At 49.7% G+C, this 17027-nt stretch overlaps 1 protein-coding gene across 8 annotated transcripts in view; it reads right to left on the bottom strand.

The window, feature by feature from the left end:
* Positions 1-4556: 4556 nt before the first annotated feature.
* MFF (mitochondrial fission factor) overlaps positions 4557-17027 on the bottom strand; it is a 532802-nt gene continuing 520331 nt past the window's right edge. For all 8 annotated transcript variants that reach the window (XM_069618195.1, XM_069618198.1, XM_069618199.1 and 5 more), the window contains one exon: positions 4557-5393. In XM_069618195.1, the coding sequence (XP_069474296.1) occupies positions 5262-5393 (132 nt within the window). In that variant the 3' untranslated portion in view covers positions 4557-5261. The remainder of the gene's footprint in view (positions 5394-17027) is intronic.

Here is a 17027-nt window from a genome sequence, read left to right as displayed (position 1 = left end):
GGAGGTCCCAATCCTTGTACCTCAGCCTTTCAGAAGTCAAGCGTGAAGGTTGAGGGTTTTGATGTCTGGATGGAGAATTTGAGGAATGACAGGGACCGGTGGGAACGCGTACAGAAGCGGAAACTCCCAGTCCACTATGAACGCGTCTCCCAGAGCTCCTCTCGGGGGAAATTCCCTTGAGCAGAACAGATCGCATTTCCTGTTGAGACTGGTGGCGAACAGATCTACCTGAGGGGTTCCCCAAAGGGCGAAGATCTCTTGAAGGACTTCCAGAGCTAGCTCCCACTCGTGGGAGACTGTGCTCTGCCTGCTCAGAGCGTCCGCTGTCAAGTTCTTCTCTCCGGCTAGGTGAACTGCCGATAGAGATTCCTTCTTGGATTGCCCAAAACCAGAGCTGCATCGCCTCTCTGCACAGGGGTAGTGATCCTACGCCTCCTCTTTTGTTGAGGTAATGCATGGCCACCGTGTTGTCCGTCATTATCAAGACGTTTTTCCCTTGTACAGCTGGCAGGAACGCCTTCAGCGCATGTCTGATGGCTCTCAGCTCTAACAGGTTGATATGTAGTCTGGACTCCGATGGAGACCAGCGACCGCTGATGGTGAAGTCGTTGCCGTGGGCTCCCCACCCCGTGAGTGAGGCATCCGTGACTACGGTTATCTCCGGCCAGGGTTGCCAAAACTGTTCTCCTTTCAGAATGTTCTCCTGACAGGCCCACCACTGAAGGTCTTGAGCTACTCTGTCGGGAACCTGAAGAAGATCTGTCATTCTCCCTGAGAATTGTGACCACTGAGTCCTCAGTGCCCACTGGAGGGATCTCATTCTCAGGCGAGCCTCTGGCACTAGGAAAATGCAGGATGCCATGAGGCCTAGCAACCTCAAAAAGTCGAAGGCTGGGAGACATTGGGCATGTTGGAACTTGGTAACCATCTGTAGAATATCTTGAGCCCTCACCTCTGGTGGCGAGGCTTTTCCCAGGGAAGTATCCAGGATCGCTCCTATGAACTGGAGTCTCTGCAATGGTATCATTTGTGACTTCTTTAAATTGAGGGAGAAGCCCAGTCTGTGAAGGGGGTGGCACACGTGATTTAGCTTGATCTGAGCTTGTTCCGAAGAAACAGCCCTGATCAACCAATCGTCCAAGTAGGGGTAGACGTGAATCCCTTCCCTCCTTAGATTTGCCGCCACTACCGACATTAACTTGGTGAAGACCCTCGGGGCGGAGGTCAGCCCAAATGGCAGCACTCGAAATTGATAGTGAGAGTTGCCAATTGCGAACCTCAGGTATTTCCTGTGTTTGAGATGGATAGGCACATGGAAATAAGCGTCCTGAAGGTCCAGAGATACCAACCAGTCCTGGAACTGAAGGGCCTGGAGGATCTGAGAAAGAGTGACCATCTTGAATTTGTCTTTCCTGAGTAATTTGTTCAATTCTCGCAAGTCCAAGATGGGTCTCAGTCCTCCGTCTTTCTTCGGAATGAGAAAGTAAGGGGAGTACCAGCCCTTGTTCCTCTCCGCTACAGGTACCGGTTCTATGGCACCTTTCTCTAGCAGGTCTAAAATTTCCTGCAAGAGGAGCGGATCTGGAGCTTTCTGAGAGCTGATCCCCGGTGGATGACTCTGAGGTATACATAGGAAAGGTAGGCAGTAACCTTGGGCAACTGTTTCCAATGCCCAAGCATCTAACGTGATAGCCTGCCATACCTGCCTCCTACAGGTGTCCTGTGAGGGAAGTCCTCAGAGTGGTTTTGGGGCGGCTGATGCAGATGCCGATGGTAAAGAGGTACCTGCTGTTGCTGCGGCTTTTGAATATCTACCTCGTCCACCTCGGGTAGTTCTTCTTTGTCCCCTTTGAGCCGGTCGTCCTCTATCTCTTCCGAATGCGGAGTAGAAGCGAAAGGACTTGCCCCTCGCAGAGGTTCCTGTGGGACGAAAAGGTGTCTGACGGATTGCAGCTCCTAGGGATTTTGCTGCTGCTTTTGAAGTTTGCAGTTTCTCTAAACTGTCATCCCCCTTTTTCCCGAACAAAGAAGAGCCATCGAATGGCATGTTCAAGAGCCTGGCTTGCACATCTGGGGAAAAACCAGACTTTCTCAACCAAGCGAATCTCCTGGTTGTTGTACTTGCCGCCATTGCTCTGCTGATACTGTCAGCCGAATCAATGCCCGTCTGGAGGGATTCGCACATAGCGTCTTTACCGTCCTGTATAATATTCAGGAACGCATCCCTTTCTTCTCCCTCCGGGATGCAGTCAGCCGCTGTAGAAGCACACTCCCAAAGTGTATGGCTGAATCTAGCAAGGGTGCAAGTAGCATTAACAGATTTTAACGCCATGCTACATGCCGAAAAGACTTTCTTTGCCATAGCATCATATTTTTTATCGTCCCTGTCCTGTGGGACAGTAGGATAAGCCGTCTCAACATCGGTAGAGGATGCTGCCTGTACCACCAGACTTTCTGGGGATGGGTGTAGAGGATACCCTGTACTTTGTAGACAGTTTTTTATTTACTGCTGGTATGACATCTGGGGTTTCCCAGTTTGTCATGATCTTCCTCTGAAGAGCTTTATGAAAAGGCACCACAGGATCCTCCTGTGGGCCTTTGTCAAGAATATCCGTGAGGTCATCTTGTTGGAAAGATTGTGAAGGTGCAGACCACCCCATAAACTCTGTGATCCTGGCCATTAAGGCTCTATAGGGGGTTTCAGCATGCTCCCCCGGGTCTGGCCTAGCAAACTCCACCTCAGGGGAGGTGTCTAACCCACTTGCCTCATGTAAGGAATCATGAAGATCCTTTAACCTGCGCTCTTCAGAGGAAAATTCCTCTCTAATTGGGGTTACAGGTCCCTGCAACTCAAATGTGTCTTCCTGTTCAGACAATTCACCCTCTTCCAATATTGAGGACATAGTTCTCAATTGTTCTGAACTCATAAAGGGTGTAAACCCCATTTCCAAGGCAGAGGGTGCCGAACTTGTCATAATCGGCTTCGAAAACGTCGATGCCGACGTCGAAGGCTTCGAGCGTGGCGTCGAAAACAAAGGCGGAGGCCACGAAGACCTCGACAAAATTGGGATTCTACTCGACAATCTCGAAGCCATCGACGTCGAGGACCTGGGGATAGACACTGGGTGTGTCGTAACCGTGACTTTTCTTGGCGTCGACACCAGTGTCGAAGCTGGCGTCGAGTCGACAGACTCGTGTGTCGAAGGTCCCTTCGACAACGGCGTCGAAGACATCGACCTCGACGGAACTTTCGTCGACGGCGTCGACGGAACCTTCGAGGAAGGTTTGGAGGTCATAGTCCTGCTCGAGGGTTCGTGACGCGCTCGAGAGGTTTCCTTCGCCGGGTACTGCGACTCGCAGCGTTTTTGACCTTCGGGTCTTTCGACCAGAGCATCGCTCTCGGCAGTCTTCGAGGGGGTCGAGGGCGCTTTCTCGAAGACGCCTCATCATATTTTTGCGGAATTCCTCCCATTCAGCCCGGGAACTATGTTTCGTGGGGCACGGGATTCTCTTTGGCGAAACAGAGGAAGAGGAAGACGGAGAAGGTGATCTTCGACGTCTCCTCTTCGAGTGCTTCGATCTCGAGGAGTGATGAGACCCACTCCGAGATCTGGAGCGCGAATGGTGACGAGGAGACGAATGTCTCGACTTCGTCGACGAAGAAGAAGCTTTAAAAGTCTCCTTCAGGGCCTTAGCTGTCATGGACATACAGTCCTCACACTCCGAACAATGGTGTTCAGCTCCCAAACACCACAGACAAACTCTGTGAGGGTCAGTCAGCGACATCTTTTTCCCACAATCTCGGCATTTTTTGAAGCCGGATCGAGGAGTTGTCGGTTCCGATGAAGAAGCCATCGAGTACGGATTGAATAACTCGAGGTAAATAGGTTTAACCTGACAAAAACTGAGCAACGGTATTCCGAGGCACTGAGTACGCACGGAAAAACGGAACTGAGCAACGGGCGCTGCGCGCAGCCTTTATAGCCAGGATGACGTCGGCGTCGATACGGCGGCTGTCGATGGACATCGGCTCGAAGGACATCGACGCGCAGCGCCCTCTAGAGAGAAAAAAATTTCCGAGGCCAGCAGAGCTGGAAGGAGATATCTAAGATGAGGAATACGTCGGAGGACACAATCCCTTCGAATGTACATTCTGCATAAACTCTGAAAACGGGCAAACGCACACCAGCATTCTGCGAGTTAGGAATCTCAAAGGCAAATGTCATAGATCCTGGTTTGCTAAGCTTAACGCGTCCAGATTGGTCGTGATCCACTTATTTTGATCACTGACTTATGTTGTAACATTAACAATGAAGACTTTCATTTAGAATATTTTTTCAATGCTAAACAATAGGCTGTTAGATTTTAGAGCATATACATAGTGTTACCTTTCTGGGGCTAGTAAATGACAGACCACTCAAGACAATATAGTGGTGGTACAACAAATATTCACACTGCATAAATAGTTTTACATTTTTCAAGCTGTTTTGTCACAGTGCAAATATAAATAATATTGTTTCAATATACCAAAATATTTCCAGAAAGACCAGTGAAACTGACATGTGTTAAAGTTTATTAAATACATCACATTGTTTCTACATTTGCAATTCCTGCAATCGCACACAAGTCTACTAAAATGCATCTCATAGAAAAATAACTGCAAAAATGAAACTAAAAACAAATTGCACACACCTTTCAGTAATCGAGCACACATTTTTTGCAAATAGTTCATATTAGTTAAATCTATTAATGTGTGTTTCACAAGGATCATGCTTTTTAAAGACGGGAAATGTTTTACCTGGCACAGACTTAAATTCAAGTATAGAAATCAGCAAATTATGGTGATTGGAAAGAAAACGTGGTCTTAAATATAAACAAAATGGAAAAAACAGTGAGACTAATTTGTACACACTTCAAAAATGTTATTTTCTACCCTCTTCTTTCAATGGTACACAATTCATATTTTCCAGCTACAAGTTTATGCATGATCAGATCAACCAGTGCAAGTCAGTTTAGCATTTTTAAGCAAAAAATGTTCCCTACTTATTTCCACGAAGACATGCAAAGAAGGATAAGAGATAGCATATATGAATGAATACTAGAGAGCTGTGGGACTTGCATCCACGTTAAAATGTTATGTCCTTTATAAATGCAGGATGGTTTGAGTGCATAAAATGTAAGACAACAGACAATTTAGAGGAACGAAGATCTTGCTTGGTCTTTACACTTTCAGCCACTATAATGGTAAACACTGCAAAGTTTTATCGCCGCAACCACATCCAGCTATTGAGGAGCCAGAAAGCTACTGTAATGGAGTACATAATCATTTCTCTTTTTGCACGCTCTTTGTTTTCTTCTTCTAGAAGCAGCAGGCGTCGATTAAGTTTGATTATCTGGAAAGATAAAGGAAGGTATGAATGGTTTGAAACAGTCTTATGAATATTCGCTTGATATGAAGGCTGCAACTGTTTATTTTTTGACTGTTATTCATTTAATTTTACAAGCAGGATTGTAATATTCTTTCAGTAGGAACGCAAATCAAAGAAAAATCAAACTAAAAACTGAAGCCCCCTTTTGTGAACTTAATCATTTTACACAGTACTCTCTTTCTGCCCTCTCCTCGTTCCAAAGAACAATCCTGTTAGAGGCGTAGCCAGGATTGTGGAACAAGTGGGGCCTGGAGCTACTGCAGTAGGGCCCACACTAAACAGAGCCACACAGAGGGAAGGGGGCTTAATCTGCCCCTGGTCAAATGCACAGGAACAATCGAGCATAGAGTAGGAGCAAAGGAGTTTTAAATTATGGGTTAAAATGGTGCATGTTACAGTACACTTTTTGTGATAAATTATATAAAAATCCACACAGTTTACAATCAGTATTGTATGTTAAGACAAGAAAAAGCCCATTAGATGACAAGTCACCAACAAAGCACACGAGAGTTTTCCAATGCCTATTCATAATGCCTTTGTCAGCTATATGGCAGTTCTGTGTAAAAACATTTTCATATCGATTGTGCCTACACATGTCCATTCTGGTGCACCTATAAATGCCAGTATTCCCACATTAGAACATACTCATGTTTTCTTTTCCCATAATGCCAGTAATGATACTATAACAAATCATGTCCATGCTTGCTCTGCCAATATATGCCAGTATCCCCTCCTAAGAACATACTCCTGTGGGCTTCGCCTTAATGGCCGAAAAAGAAAAGCCATGCAACAGTAAGAAAACATGTCCTTGCCGGCTGCACAAATGCTCCCCCCACCCATGTAAGAACACTTAAGTTGCCTTTGACCTTAAAACCAGTCAAACAATGCCATGCCAGAGTAAGGAGATGCGTCATCCCCTAGCCCATGTAAGAACACTTCTGTTGGATTTGTCCTTAATGCAAGTACACAATTATTACATGCCACAGTAGTAACCAGCCAGTCCCACTGTAGAACCCCCCCACACCAAACCCTCCTTCACATAACACCACTTAAGTTGGCTTTTCTTCACACCACCAGTAAAACATGCCATGCCCATGTCAAAAATTGTTCATGCTCCAATGCCCATCACCGGGCAACACCACACACACATATATATATATATACACATACACATATATATACATACATATACATACATACATACATACCTACATGGACGCGGTAGCGTCCATGTAGTTATGGTTAAGTTGGCGTTGCCACAGGAAGAGCATTTATTGGGCGGCTTATAACTTCGCTCCCTCTGGACGAATCCTCACCAGACTTTGCAAAAAGAGTATATGGCCCACTCTGAATTTCTTTGCAAAGTTTGGAGATGTTTGGTCCAGGGGGGGCAAAGTTATATGGGAGGTCCCAAAACTTTTGTTTTTTCCCATAAACATAATGGGAAAAAACTTTGCGCATGTCTACAGCCCAAACCGCTGGACAGATTTACACCAAATTTGCGGCAGGAGCGGGGGCTTGGTCCCGAAAGCGTGCTTTTGCAAATTTGGTGTAAATCCGTCCAGTAGGTTTTTTTTAAATGACCAAGATGTAAGGCAAAAAATTAGTGATATCTCTGTTCGCTCCGCGGACAGTGCCCTGATTGGCCGAGCGGCTTGCGTGATGTCATGATCGCATGATGACATGCGACGTGTTCGCTGATTGGACGGCGTGGTGCGTGAAGCGCGTCAGATTTTCTGTGGCGCCCGCCATCTTGCATTCACGGACGACCGCGGACAGCGCAGTGAAACTTGGATTAAAAATTGTATTTAGCGGAGTGTGTTGGTGTGTAAGAGTGTTTGGGGAGGGTGGCAGAGTATGAGATAGGTTCAATGTTCTTTTTTTTTATGTGCTAGACACTTTTGTTGTGTTCGATTTTTCTGCGGACAACACGGCTGTTCTGAAATGTTCGTAAATAAACAGAATGGATTTGGTGTCAAGTTGAAAGTGTTCTAAGACGACTCGTGCGGTCCTGGAATGTTCGCAGGGGGTGTCCTGAAGACGTTGTCTGTATTGTTCGTTGTCAAGCTGAAAGTGTTCTAAGAACACTCGCGGTGTCCTGAAATGTTCGAAAATAAACAAAATGGGGGTGTTCTGAGGACGTTCGCTGTATTGTGTGCCTGCTTAGCTGTATCCAATGAGGGAATGGCACAGAGAATGAAGTGGAAATGGTAGAAGGGCTGTCTAAGAGTTATGCGGTCTGAGGACAGGGCGTGCTACATCAGGGGTTTTCCAGCAAATCCAGCATGAAAAGAAGACTGTATGGATCAGCCAATCAGATGTTAAGGTTGTGGATTTGTGTTCAAAGAGACTGTGTGTAGTGAAGATGGCAGAAGTGGAGAAAGTCAGGGTGTTGGTGCGTGGAGGTGGTGTGGAGCACTGTGCCTGATTGCAATGTACAGGGAATTGTACAAGTTTGTGAAGATATGGGTAGGATCAACAGTCCCCATGTGGTAGTTTTGCACTATGGTGCTTTCCATTTGGGCTATGTCAATGCCCCTACTTTGTTGGCAGATTTGGAACACTTGGTTCAAGCAGTAATGAACATCCTTCCAAATGCCAAAGTAATTTTTTCTGGATTAGTACCTAGGGCAATATGGGACAATAGCTCAGTTTTTTTTCCTCAGCCAAACAATTCTAGGTGTGTAATCAACCGAGGCATGTGTGCTTTCATGCTTAGAGCTGTTATGTTCTTCTGTAATAATGACACTATTGATTCCAGTAATGCCGTTTATATACAAAATAACAGGCGTCTGTCAAGCATCTGCAAACCCCACCCCAAAAAATAGCTCTTTTCAGAGCCAACCTCAATGGGGAAATGGGGCACACTATTTAAATTTACATTCACCACGCTCAGATTTTCGATATGTCCGCGGACATGGTGGTAGTCCGCGGACATCGAAATCACTAGCTAGGGATCAGTATGTTCTATGTTACATGTATATAAAGTCAGCGATATTATGGTTAAGTTGTGCTACTAAAACATATGAAATTCAGTAAAATAACTTTGTTAAAGGGACGTTATGGTTAAGATGCGCTACTAAAAACCTATCAAATTCAGTAAAAAAACGTTGTTAAAGGGACGTTATGGTTCAAAGTAAAATCGAAAAACCCCTGAAATTCATCAGTTATGGTAAGATAAGCAACCATAACTCGCGCCACTGTGCACTGCCAACACTAACGCCAAGGACATCAAAGATGACATCACAAATGTCATTGATGACATCACATGGCTGGCTCTCCCTTTTTTTCCTTTACTGACAAATCTAAGCCACATAGTTTTCTTCAGTAACAGTCAGGAAGTAAAAATTGAAAAGGTACTATATTTGTAGACTTAGGGTCAAGTCACATCATATGAAACATATATTTATAGCGGAAGACACCGGCTTGAAAGACAGCAATCCTTTCTGTGCATGAAGATAATCATTAGAGTTATCAGAATTTTCTCAGTTTTATTTTTATTACTATACCTTCCCTGTATATGCTCATATTTGTATACATATTACTCGCACTCCTTTCCTTAGGGTTCACCGACATCATTTCATACACATACATACAGTAAGTAGCAGCTTTGAAACAGAGCAATCATTTCTCTGCATAAAGATAATCAGTTAGGTTATGAACTCTTTCTGCTACTACTTCTGCTACATACAGTAAGTAGCAGCTTTGAAACAGAGCAATCATTTCTCTGCATAAAGATAATCAGTTAGGTTATGAACTCTTTCTGCTACTACTTCTGCTTTTTTGCTTACTTCTCTGTCCCTGTAAATACTCATATTTGTATGTGTTGTTGTCTCTTTGTGTTTTGTCTGTATTACGTGTAATTATGTATTAGGAACAAGTTACTTACCTGTAACTGTTGTTCTCCAGCATGGGTCTGGCATGGATTCACATGCTATGAATATTCCCCGTCGTCAGGCTGGGAATCCTCGGTAAAGAAAAAACCAGTATCAGTTTCGTTTCCGATCTGTCTTTCGTAGTAACAACCAATCACTGGTCTCTGCGTCATACTGACCACAGCCAATGACTGCCCTCTACCTAAGCACCGCCTCTGGCAGCCATCTTCAGATTTGGAAGCACGTGAAGTGGCAGTATGACCAAGTGAAGAGCCGCAGAGGGGTACGCGGGAGGGTTCGCATGTGAATCCATGCTGGAGAACAACAGTTACAGGTAAGTAACTTGTTCCTTCTCCAGCATGGGGTCTGGCATGGATTCACATGCTATGAATAAAGAATACATAGCAGTACACACATGCACAACCACGGGAGGTGGCAAAGGCTCAACATTAAGCATTGCATCAAACTCAACATTAAGCATCTTACCTCCTCACCAGGCTCACCTCAGGCGAACAGGTTGCGCAGCACTGCTTGGCCGACCCTGGACTCCTCCCTGGAATCCCGATCGACGCAGTAGAACTTCGTGAAGGTGTGCGTCGTCCTCCACGTAGCAGCCCTGCATATGTCCAGCAGGGGCACACCAGAAAGGAACGCCGTGGTAGCTGCGATCGCTCTGGTGGAATGGGCTCTCGGACGGCCGGGCAGCGGTCGGTTTGCCAACCGATGACAGTACATGATACAGCCGGAGAGCCATCTGGAAATGGAAGCCTTCGAGAGAGCCTTCCCCTGATTGACAGGTCCAAAGTTCACAAAGAGTTGTGACGTCTTCCGAAAACACTTCGTGCGGTCCACGTAGAACTTCTGCGCTCTAGCCACATCCAGCGAGTGCAAAGTCCTCTCAGCCGGCGACGAAGGCGACGGGAAGAATACAGGCAACACCAAGGGTTCGTTGAGATGGAAGTCCGACGGTACCTTGGGCATGAAGGAGGGGTGCGTCCTGAGCACCACCCTCGTGTCGTGAAAAGTCAAGTACGGGGCCTTGCAGGAAAGGGCCTGGATCTCTCCCACCCGTCGTGCGGAGGTGATGGCCACAAGAAACGCTGTCTTCCACGACAGAAACTTCAACGGGGCCGAGTGCAGAGGCTCGAACGGAGGTCCCATGAGCTTGGTCAGCACCACGTTGAGCTCCCACGCCGGGGCCGGAGCCTTCACCGGCGGGAACGATCTGAACAGTCCCTTCATGAACTCTTTCACCAGACGATGAGACCACAAGGACGTCCGTCCCGTGGTCCTGGTGTATCGGGAGATCGCAGCCAGATGAATCTTGATGGACGCGTGTGCCAGTCCAGCTTTGGCCAGCGTCAGCAGGTACGGCAGAACTTGGGGAGCCGTAATCCGTAGAGGGTTAATCTTCTGTGCGTGGCACCAGACCGAGAACCTCTTCCATTTGTGTCCGTAGCATTTAAGAGTCGAGGACGCCCTGGCCTTTGCAAGAACCTCTCTGCAGTCGGCCGGTATGTCGTATCCTCCAAACTCTAGCGCTGCAGGAGCCAGGCCTGCAAGTTCAGAGATTTCGGGTCGTGGAGGATGGCGCCTCCTTCCCTGGAGAGCAGATCCGCGTCCACCGGCAGCTTGATTGGCGGGGACGCTGACAAGTCCAGAAGGTCCGGGAACCATATCTGCCTCGGCCACGCAGGTGCGACGAGGATCATCCTGCACCGTGACCTCTTGAGCTGGTTGACGAGCCGGATTAGCAGTGGCAAAGGAGGGAACGCGTAGAGGAACAGGCCCTCCCAGGGGAACGAGAAAGCATCGCCCATGCTCCTCGCCTGGGGAAACCTGCTGGCGAACCTCCGGCACTTGGAGTTCGTCGCCGTCGCGAACAGGTCGATCTGGGGTGTGCCCCACCGTCGGAAGAGGCGATCCACTAGATCCTGCCGTAGTTCCCACTCGTGGCACGAGCGCAGCTCCCTGCTGAGTGAGTCGGCGATGGTGTTTTTTATCCCTGCCAGATGAAACGGCACCAGAAACATCCCTTGGGCGACTGCCCAATGCCACAGGTCCTGCGCCTCCTTGGACAGTGCTGGGGACCTGGTTCCGCCCTGTTTTCTGATGTAAAACATGGTGGTGGTGTTGTCGGTGAAGATCCTCACCACCTTGCCCTTGAGGGACGGAAGGAAGGACCTGAGGGCCCAAAACACTGCACGGAGCTCCAGGACGTTGATATGTAAGGCTTTCTCTGTCGGGAGCCAAAGGCCCCTTGCGTGTAGATTTTCGGTGTGCGCTCCCCACCCTTCCAGGGAGGCATCCGTGGTCACTGTCTCCTGGTGGGCTGGGGTCTGGAAGTCCATGCCCGCCGTCAGATGCGCGCGGGTGTCCCACCACCGGATCGCTCGTCGAGTGTGATCCTTTCCTCGAAGCTGCCCGTCGTTTGGATCCAGCGCGCGTCCAGGAACTCCTGCAACGGGCGCATCCGGAGCCTGCACATGGGAATGAGGTAGATGCAGGAAGACATCATTCCGAGGAGGGACTTGATGGACCTCACCTTGGCCGCGTCGGCCACCAACATCCGTTGCACCTTGCCCAGGATGGTCCTGGTCCTCTCCTCCGACGGGGAGGCCAGAAGGGACACTGTGTTGAGCCTCGCTCCCAGAAACAGAGCGTCTTGCGCGGGTACCAGGTGGGATTTGGCGTAGTTCACGGAGAATCCCAGGTCCGTGAGAAGTTGGACGGTCCTTGCCGTGTGAACCACGGCGAGCTCCCTCGTCTTGGCTCGGATGAGCCAGTCGTCCAGGTAGGGGTAGACGTGGATCCCCTCGCGGCGCAGCTGCGCCGCCACAGGTGCGAGGCACTTGGTGAACACCCTGGGTGCCGACCGTAGACCGAAGGGGAGGGCTTTGAACTGGTAATGACGCCCTTGGACCACAAACCTGAGGAATTTTCGGTGCCCCTTTAGGATGGGAATATGGAAGTAGGCATCCTCCAAATCCAACGACGACAGGAAGTCTCCTTCCTCCAGCTGACCCAGGACGTGCTGGAGGGTGACCATCCGGAACTTTTGCGCCTTGATGAACTTGTTCAGACGTCGCAGGTCCAGGATGGGGCGCCATCCCCCATGTCTTCTTCTTCACGAGGAAGTATCTCGAGTACACTCCCGAGCCCCGAAGCCTCTTTGGGACGAGTTCGATGGCGCCCTTCCTGAGCATCGCCTTTACCTCCAGGAGAAGTTGAGGGACGTGAAGTTCTTTCCTGGCCACGGGGGGGACGCGTGGACACCTTCTTTGAAACTCGAGCGCGTGGCCCCGGGCCAAGGCGTCTAGCACCCAACGGTCGGTGGAGATGGACTCCCACACGCTGACGAAGCTCGCCAGCCGGCCTCCCACCGGGGTGCTTCGGTGGGGGCCCGACCCCACGGTCGGTTCAATCCTGCTTGAACGAGGCTTTGCCGCCTTGACCTCCTTGGCGACGACGGCGGAGTCCGCCAGACTTGCCTCGTCCTCTGTAGGCCTCCTGAGACGACGAGCGGGCCGCTTGACGGTAGGTGGAGAAACCGCCGCCGGAACCTTTGGAGGCGCCCTTGCCTCCGCTGCTCCGAAAGGGCGTCCGTCGTTGCTGCAGAACTCCCAGGGCCCGGGCCGTCTCAGTGTCCGCTTTAATGGCCTGAAGGGAATCGTCCACTGTTTTGCCAAACAGGTTGTTCCCATCGAAGGGCATGTCCAGGACTCTGGTCTGAACGTCTTGACGGAAGTCCGTAGCCTTGAGCCATCCACGCCGCCTAAGGCAAACGCCGTTGCCCAACATGCGGAACCCAGTGTCGGCGATGTCCGTCGCAACGGTAATGGCGTGGTCCGAAGCCACCTCACCTTCTTGCAGGATCTCCAGGGCCTCTGTCCTCTTGTCGTCCGGCAGGAAGTCCAGCAGGGGAGCCAGTTTGTACCAGAGCTCCCTGTCGTAGCGGGCCACGATAGCCAAGGCATTGGCCGCTTTAATCGTCGTCGACGAGATGACTCTGCGTCCCATAGCATCCAATTTCTTTCCCTCACCGTCCGGTGGGGAAGTCGATGTGGAGGCCGCACCCCCCCCCGCTTTCTTCCTGGCCGCCGCGGAGACGACGGAGTCCGGGGTAGGCTGCGCCCGGAGGCACAGGGGGGCCGTGTCCGGGACCCAGTACTTCTTCTCGTACCGGTCTCTTCTAGCTGGCGTCGTGGAAGGGTTCTTGAGGAGGGTGAGGCCCTCATCCCAAATGTCGTCCAATAGAGGCACTGAGAGGACCGTCTTCCTCTTGGCCTCGCGCCGCTGATAAAGGAAACCTTCCTTCTTCTCCTCAGGGCAGAGTTGAAAAAGCTCGGATGCCCTGGAGATCATGGAGTGGAACGATCCAATCTCGTCGGGCGGAGAAGCCCTGGTGGGAGGCGACGACGGTACATCCTCGTCGTGTACCTCGTCGTCCGTACCCGTCGCTGCCGTGTCAGTCCCCGTATCATCCCCTCGGGTGGACGGGGAGGAGGGCTGGAAGGGGCGCGACGGCTGAAAAGGAGGCGGAGGGTGGATCCTTCTTTTCTTGGTAGGGGGAACACCAGAAGGTCCCGGTTCTGGGTCCCCCGACGGGAGAGGTTCCGTCGGCAACGGTAGTCTCGTCCTTATCTCTGAGCATAAGGACTGTATAGCCAACAAAATGGCCGACGAGTTGTCTCGCGGCGCTGGCAGAGGGGAATCCGACGGGCGATCAGGGGCCCCGTCGGTACCCTCGACGGGTCGGTCTTCTTCCACGCCGAGGCCGTGGCTTAAGACTTCGACTAGCTCCTCCTCAAAGGTTGAGGCCGAATCTACGACGACGCCCTGCCCCCCCTTTTTCTTCCCCACGGGGGATTTCACGGGGGTCCTATCGATGGGCACAAAAGATGACTCCCTCCGAGGTGGCAGGGAGACTCTGAGCCCCGAGGTCGCCACCACTGGTGTAGCCTGCACAGGCTGAGCCAGGGCCGCCGCGACAGTTTCGATAGAGGGCTTGGCCGGATGGATTAAGGCCTTAACCACCTTAGGTGCGCTCACCGCCTTATCCTTGATGGGGGGGGGACACCGCCTCGCTCCCCCTCCGATGGGGCCTTCGAGCTCGACCGGGGCCTCTCCAGGAGCTTCGCCGGGTGCTCGGCCTTCCTCTTACCCGACCCAGAGCGTTGGCTCGTGGTTGATGGTGCCGGGGAGGGTGCGCCCTGCCTGGCGCCCGTAGAGCCCGACCGTTCGGCGCTCCCGGTGCCAGCGGACTCGCGGTGCTTGGCCTTATGTTGGACCCCCGTCACCGGGGCGTCCTCAAAGGACTTAGAAGACCGCTCAGATTTCTTCTTCTTCTTCTCGCCGGACGGGCTCTTCCCTTCTAGCCAGTTGGCGAGACGTTGATGGCGGTCCTTCATGGTCCGCTCCGACATGTTGCCGCAAAACGCACAGTCCTTCTCCACGTGCGTCTTGTCCTCATGTAGGCAGTAGAGACAAAAGGAGTGTTCGTCCTCCTTGAAGACGTTCTGCAGCTGGCATCCAGGGCAGACCCTGAACAGCTTTCCGGGCGTCGAGCTTCCCTTCTCCTGGGCCATGACCGGGCCTGAGAAACTTCTGGAGTCCTCCAAAAGCGTAGCTCGACGAATCTTCACCCTTGAGGGGCGCAGACGAATCCGACACGGGTCCCCGTTGATCGGATAGTGAGTCGGTGGAGCTTGAGGCTCTTTTGACCGAAAAAACGAAGTTTTTGAGAAAAAACGTGAAAAAAATAGCACTAACGCTCGAGAGCAATAGCACGAGGATCCCAACACATGAACGTGCGGTAAAAATCTGAAGATGGCTCCCAGAGGCGGTGCTTAGGTAGAGGGCAGTCATTGGCTGTGGTCAGTATGACGCAGAGACCAGTGATTGGTTGTTACTACGAAAGACAGATCAGAAACGAAACTGATACTGGTTTTTTCTTTACCGAGGATTCCCAGCCTGACGGGGAATATTCATAGCATGTGAATCCATGCCAGACCCCATGCTGGAGAAAGTGCGTTTTATTAGCTACTTATTACATGTTTCACAGTACGCAAAACTAAGAAAGCAGTTATTTCATTATTCTACATGGCAAGATTATGAATATTGCACCTTCATCATGTATACTGCACACACTGCCTAAGTTTCTGCAAGAGTTGCTTAGTATAGTGGATAGAACTTCATAATAGAATGCTATTTATATCAATGCATTGTTTAATGCACTAATTAACTCATGATATTTATTCAAATGATCCTTGACACTTTTTGGTCAACATTATAAGAATCTCTCCTACAGAGTTTTCATGAAAAGTAAATGCACATGTGATGTCATCAATGACATTTGTGATGTCATCTTTGATGTCCTGGGCGTTAGTGTTCGCAGTGCACGGTGCCGCAAGCTATGGTTGCTTATCTTACCATAACCGCCGAATTTCAGGGGTTTTTCGGTTTTACTTTGAACCATAACGTCTCTTTAACAAAGTTTTTTCACTGAATATATACATACATATATATATATATATATATATACACACATATACAGATATAGAGATACACAGATATACATACGCACACAGATATACAGAGATACACAGATATAGAGATATACACACAGATACACAAAGATGCAGACACACAGATATGCAGATACACACAGACAGATATAAACAGATATAAAGACAGATACACACAAATATACATAAAGGTACGTACACACACACACGCACGCAGATGCACACGTACACAGATATACACAGACATACACCTATAGAGCTATACACACACAGATACACACATACAGGACACACAAAGATACACAGATATACAGATACAGAGAGAGAGATATATATACAGAGTTATAAAGACACACACATACACACAGAGATGCTTGCGTCTCTGGACTCCAACTCTCCTGCTGTTCTCATTCTACTTGATCTCTCCTCTACATTTGACACAGTCAACCACACCATCCTCATGAAAGGACTCCATGATACCCTTGGTATCTCAGAGCGGACACTGGACTGGCTGACCTCCTTTCTCACCGACCATCCCTCACAGGTGATCATGGGCTCTTTCTCCTCTCCCACCTCTCTCTCTTCATGTGGCATCCACCAGGGCTCCAGTCTCTCACCCTAGCTCTAACATCTATCTTGCCCTACCTGCTCACCTTATTTCTACTTTGTCCCCCACTTTCAGTGTTATGCAGATGACACCCAACTCTTCTTCAAACTTCCCTCAGACCCTCTTGCTGCTACTTCTACCATTTCTGAGTGCCTTGCTGCTATCCAGTCCTGGGTGTGCTTCCAACGATCTCTGCCTCAACCCCAGCAAGACAGAGATACTTCCTATCGGGATTCCTGCTCCCGTCTTCCTCCCTTCTCTCTGGCCATTCTCCATGGGCTCCCCCCACCTCCTACTTAAGCCAGAAGCCTCTGAGTCGTTTTGGACTCCTCTCTTTCCTTTCTCTCTCACATCATAAACCTTGCCAAGAAGGCCCATTTCTAACCCCACCTCTTCAGAGGCATACTTCCTTTCCTCACCTTGCCCCAGAAGATCAAGGTCTCTAGAGCCCTTGTACTTTCTAGGCTAGACTACTGCAACAGTCTCTTCCTTAATTTACCCTCTTCCTCTCTCTGCACCCTCCAGCTTATCCAGAATCTGGTTGCCTCAAGCCCAGGGACCGTATCTCTTAAGCCCCGATATCTCCCCA

This window comes from Ambystoma mexicanum, chromosome 10 (genome assembly GCF_040938575.1).
Source record: "Ambystoma mexicanum isolate Mex_15411 chromosome 10, UKY_AmexF1_1, whole genome shotgun sequence".
In the NCBI taxonomy this organism is placed as follows: Eukaryota; Metazoa; Chordata; class Amphibia; order Caudata; family Ambystomatidae; genus Ambystoma; species Ambystoma mexicanum.
Note: the sequence above shows the minus strand (reverse complement) of the source record. Positions and strands in the feature narration are given on the sequence as shown.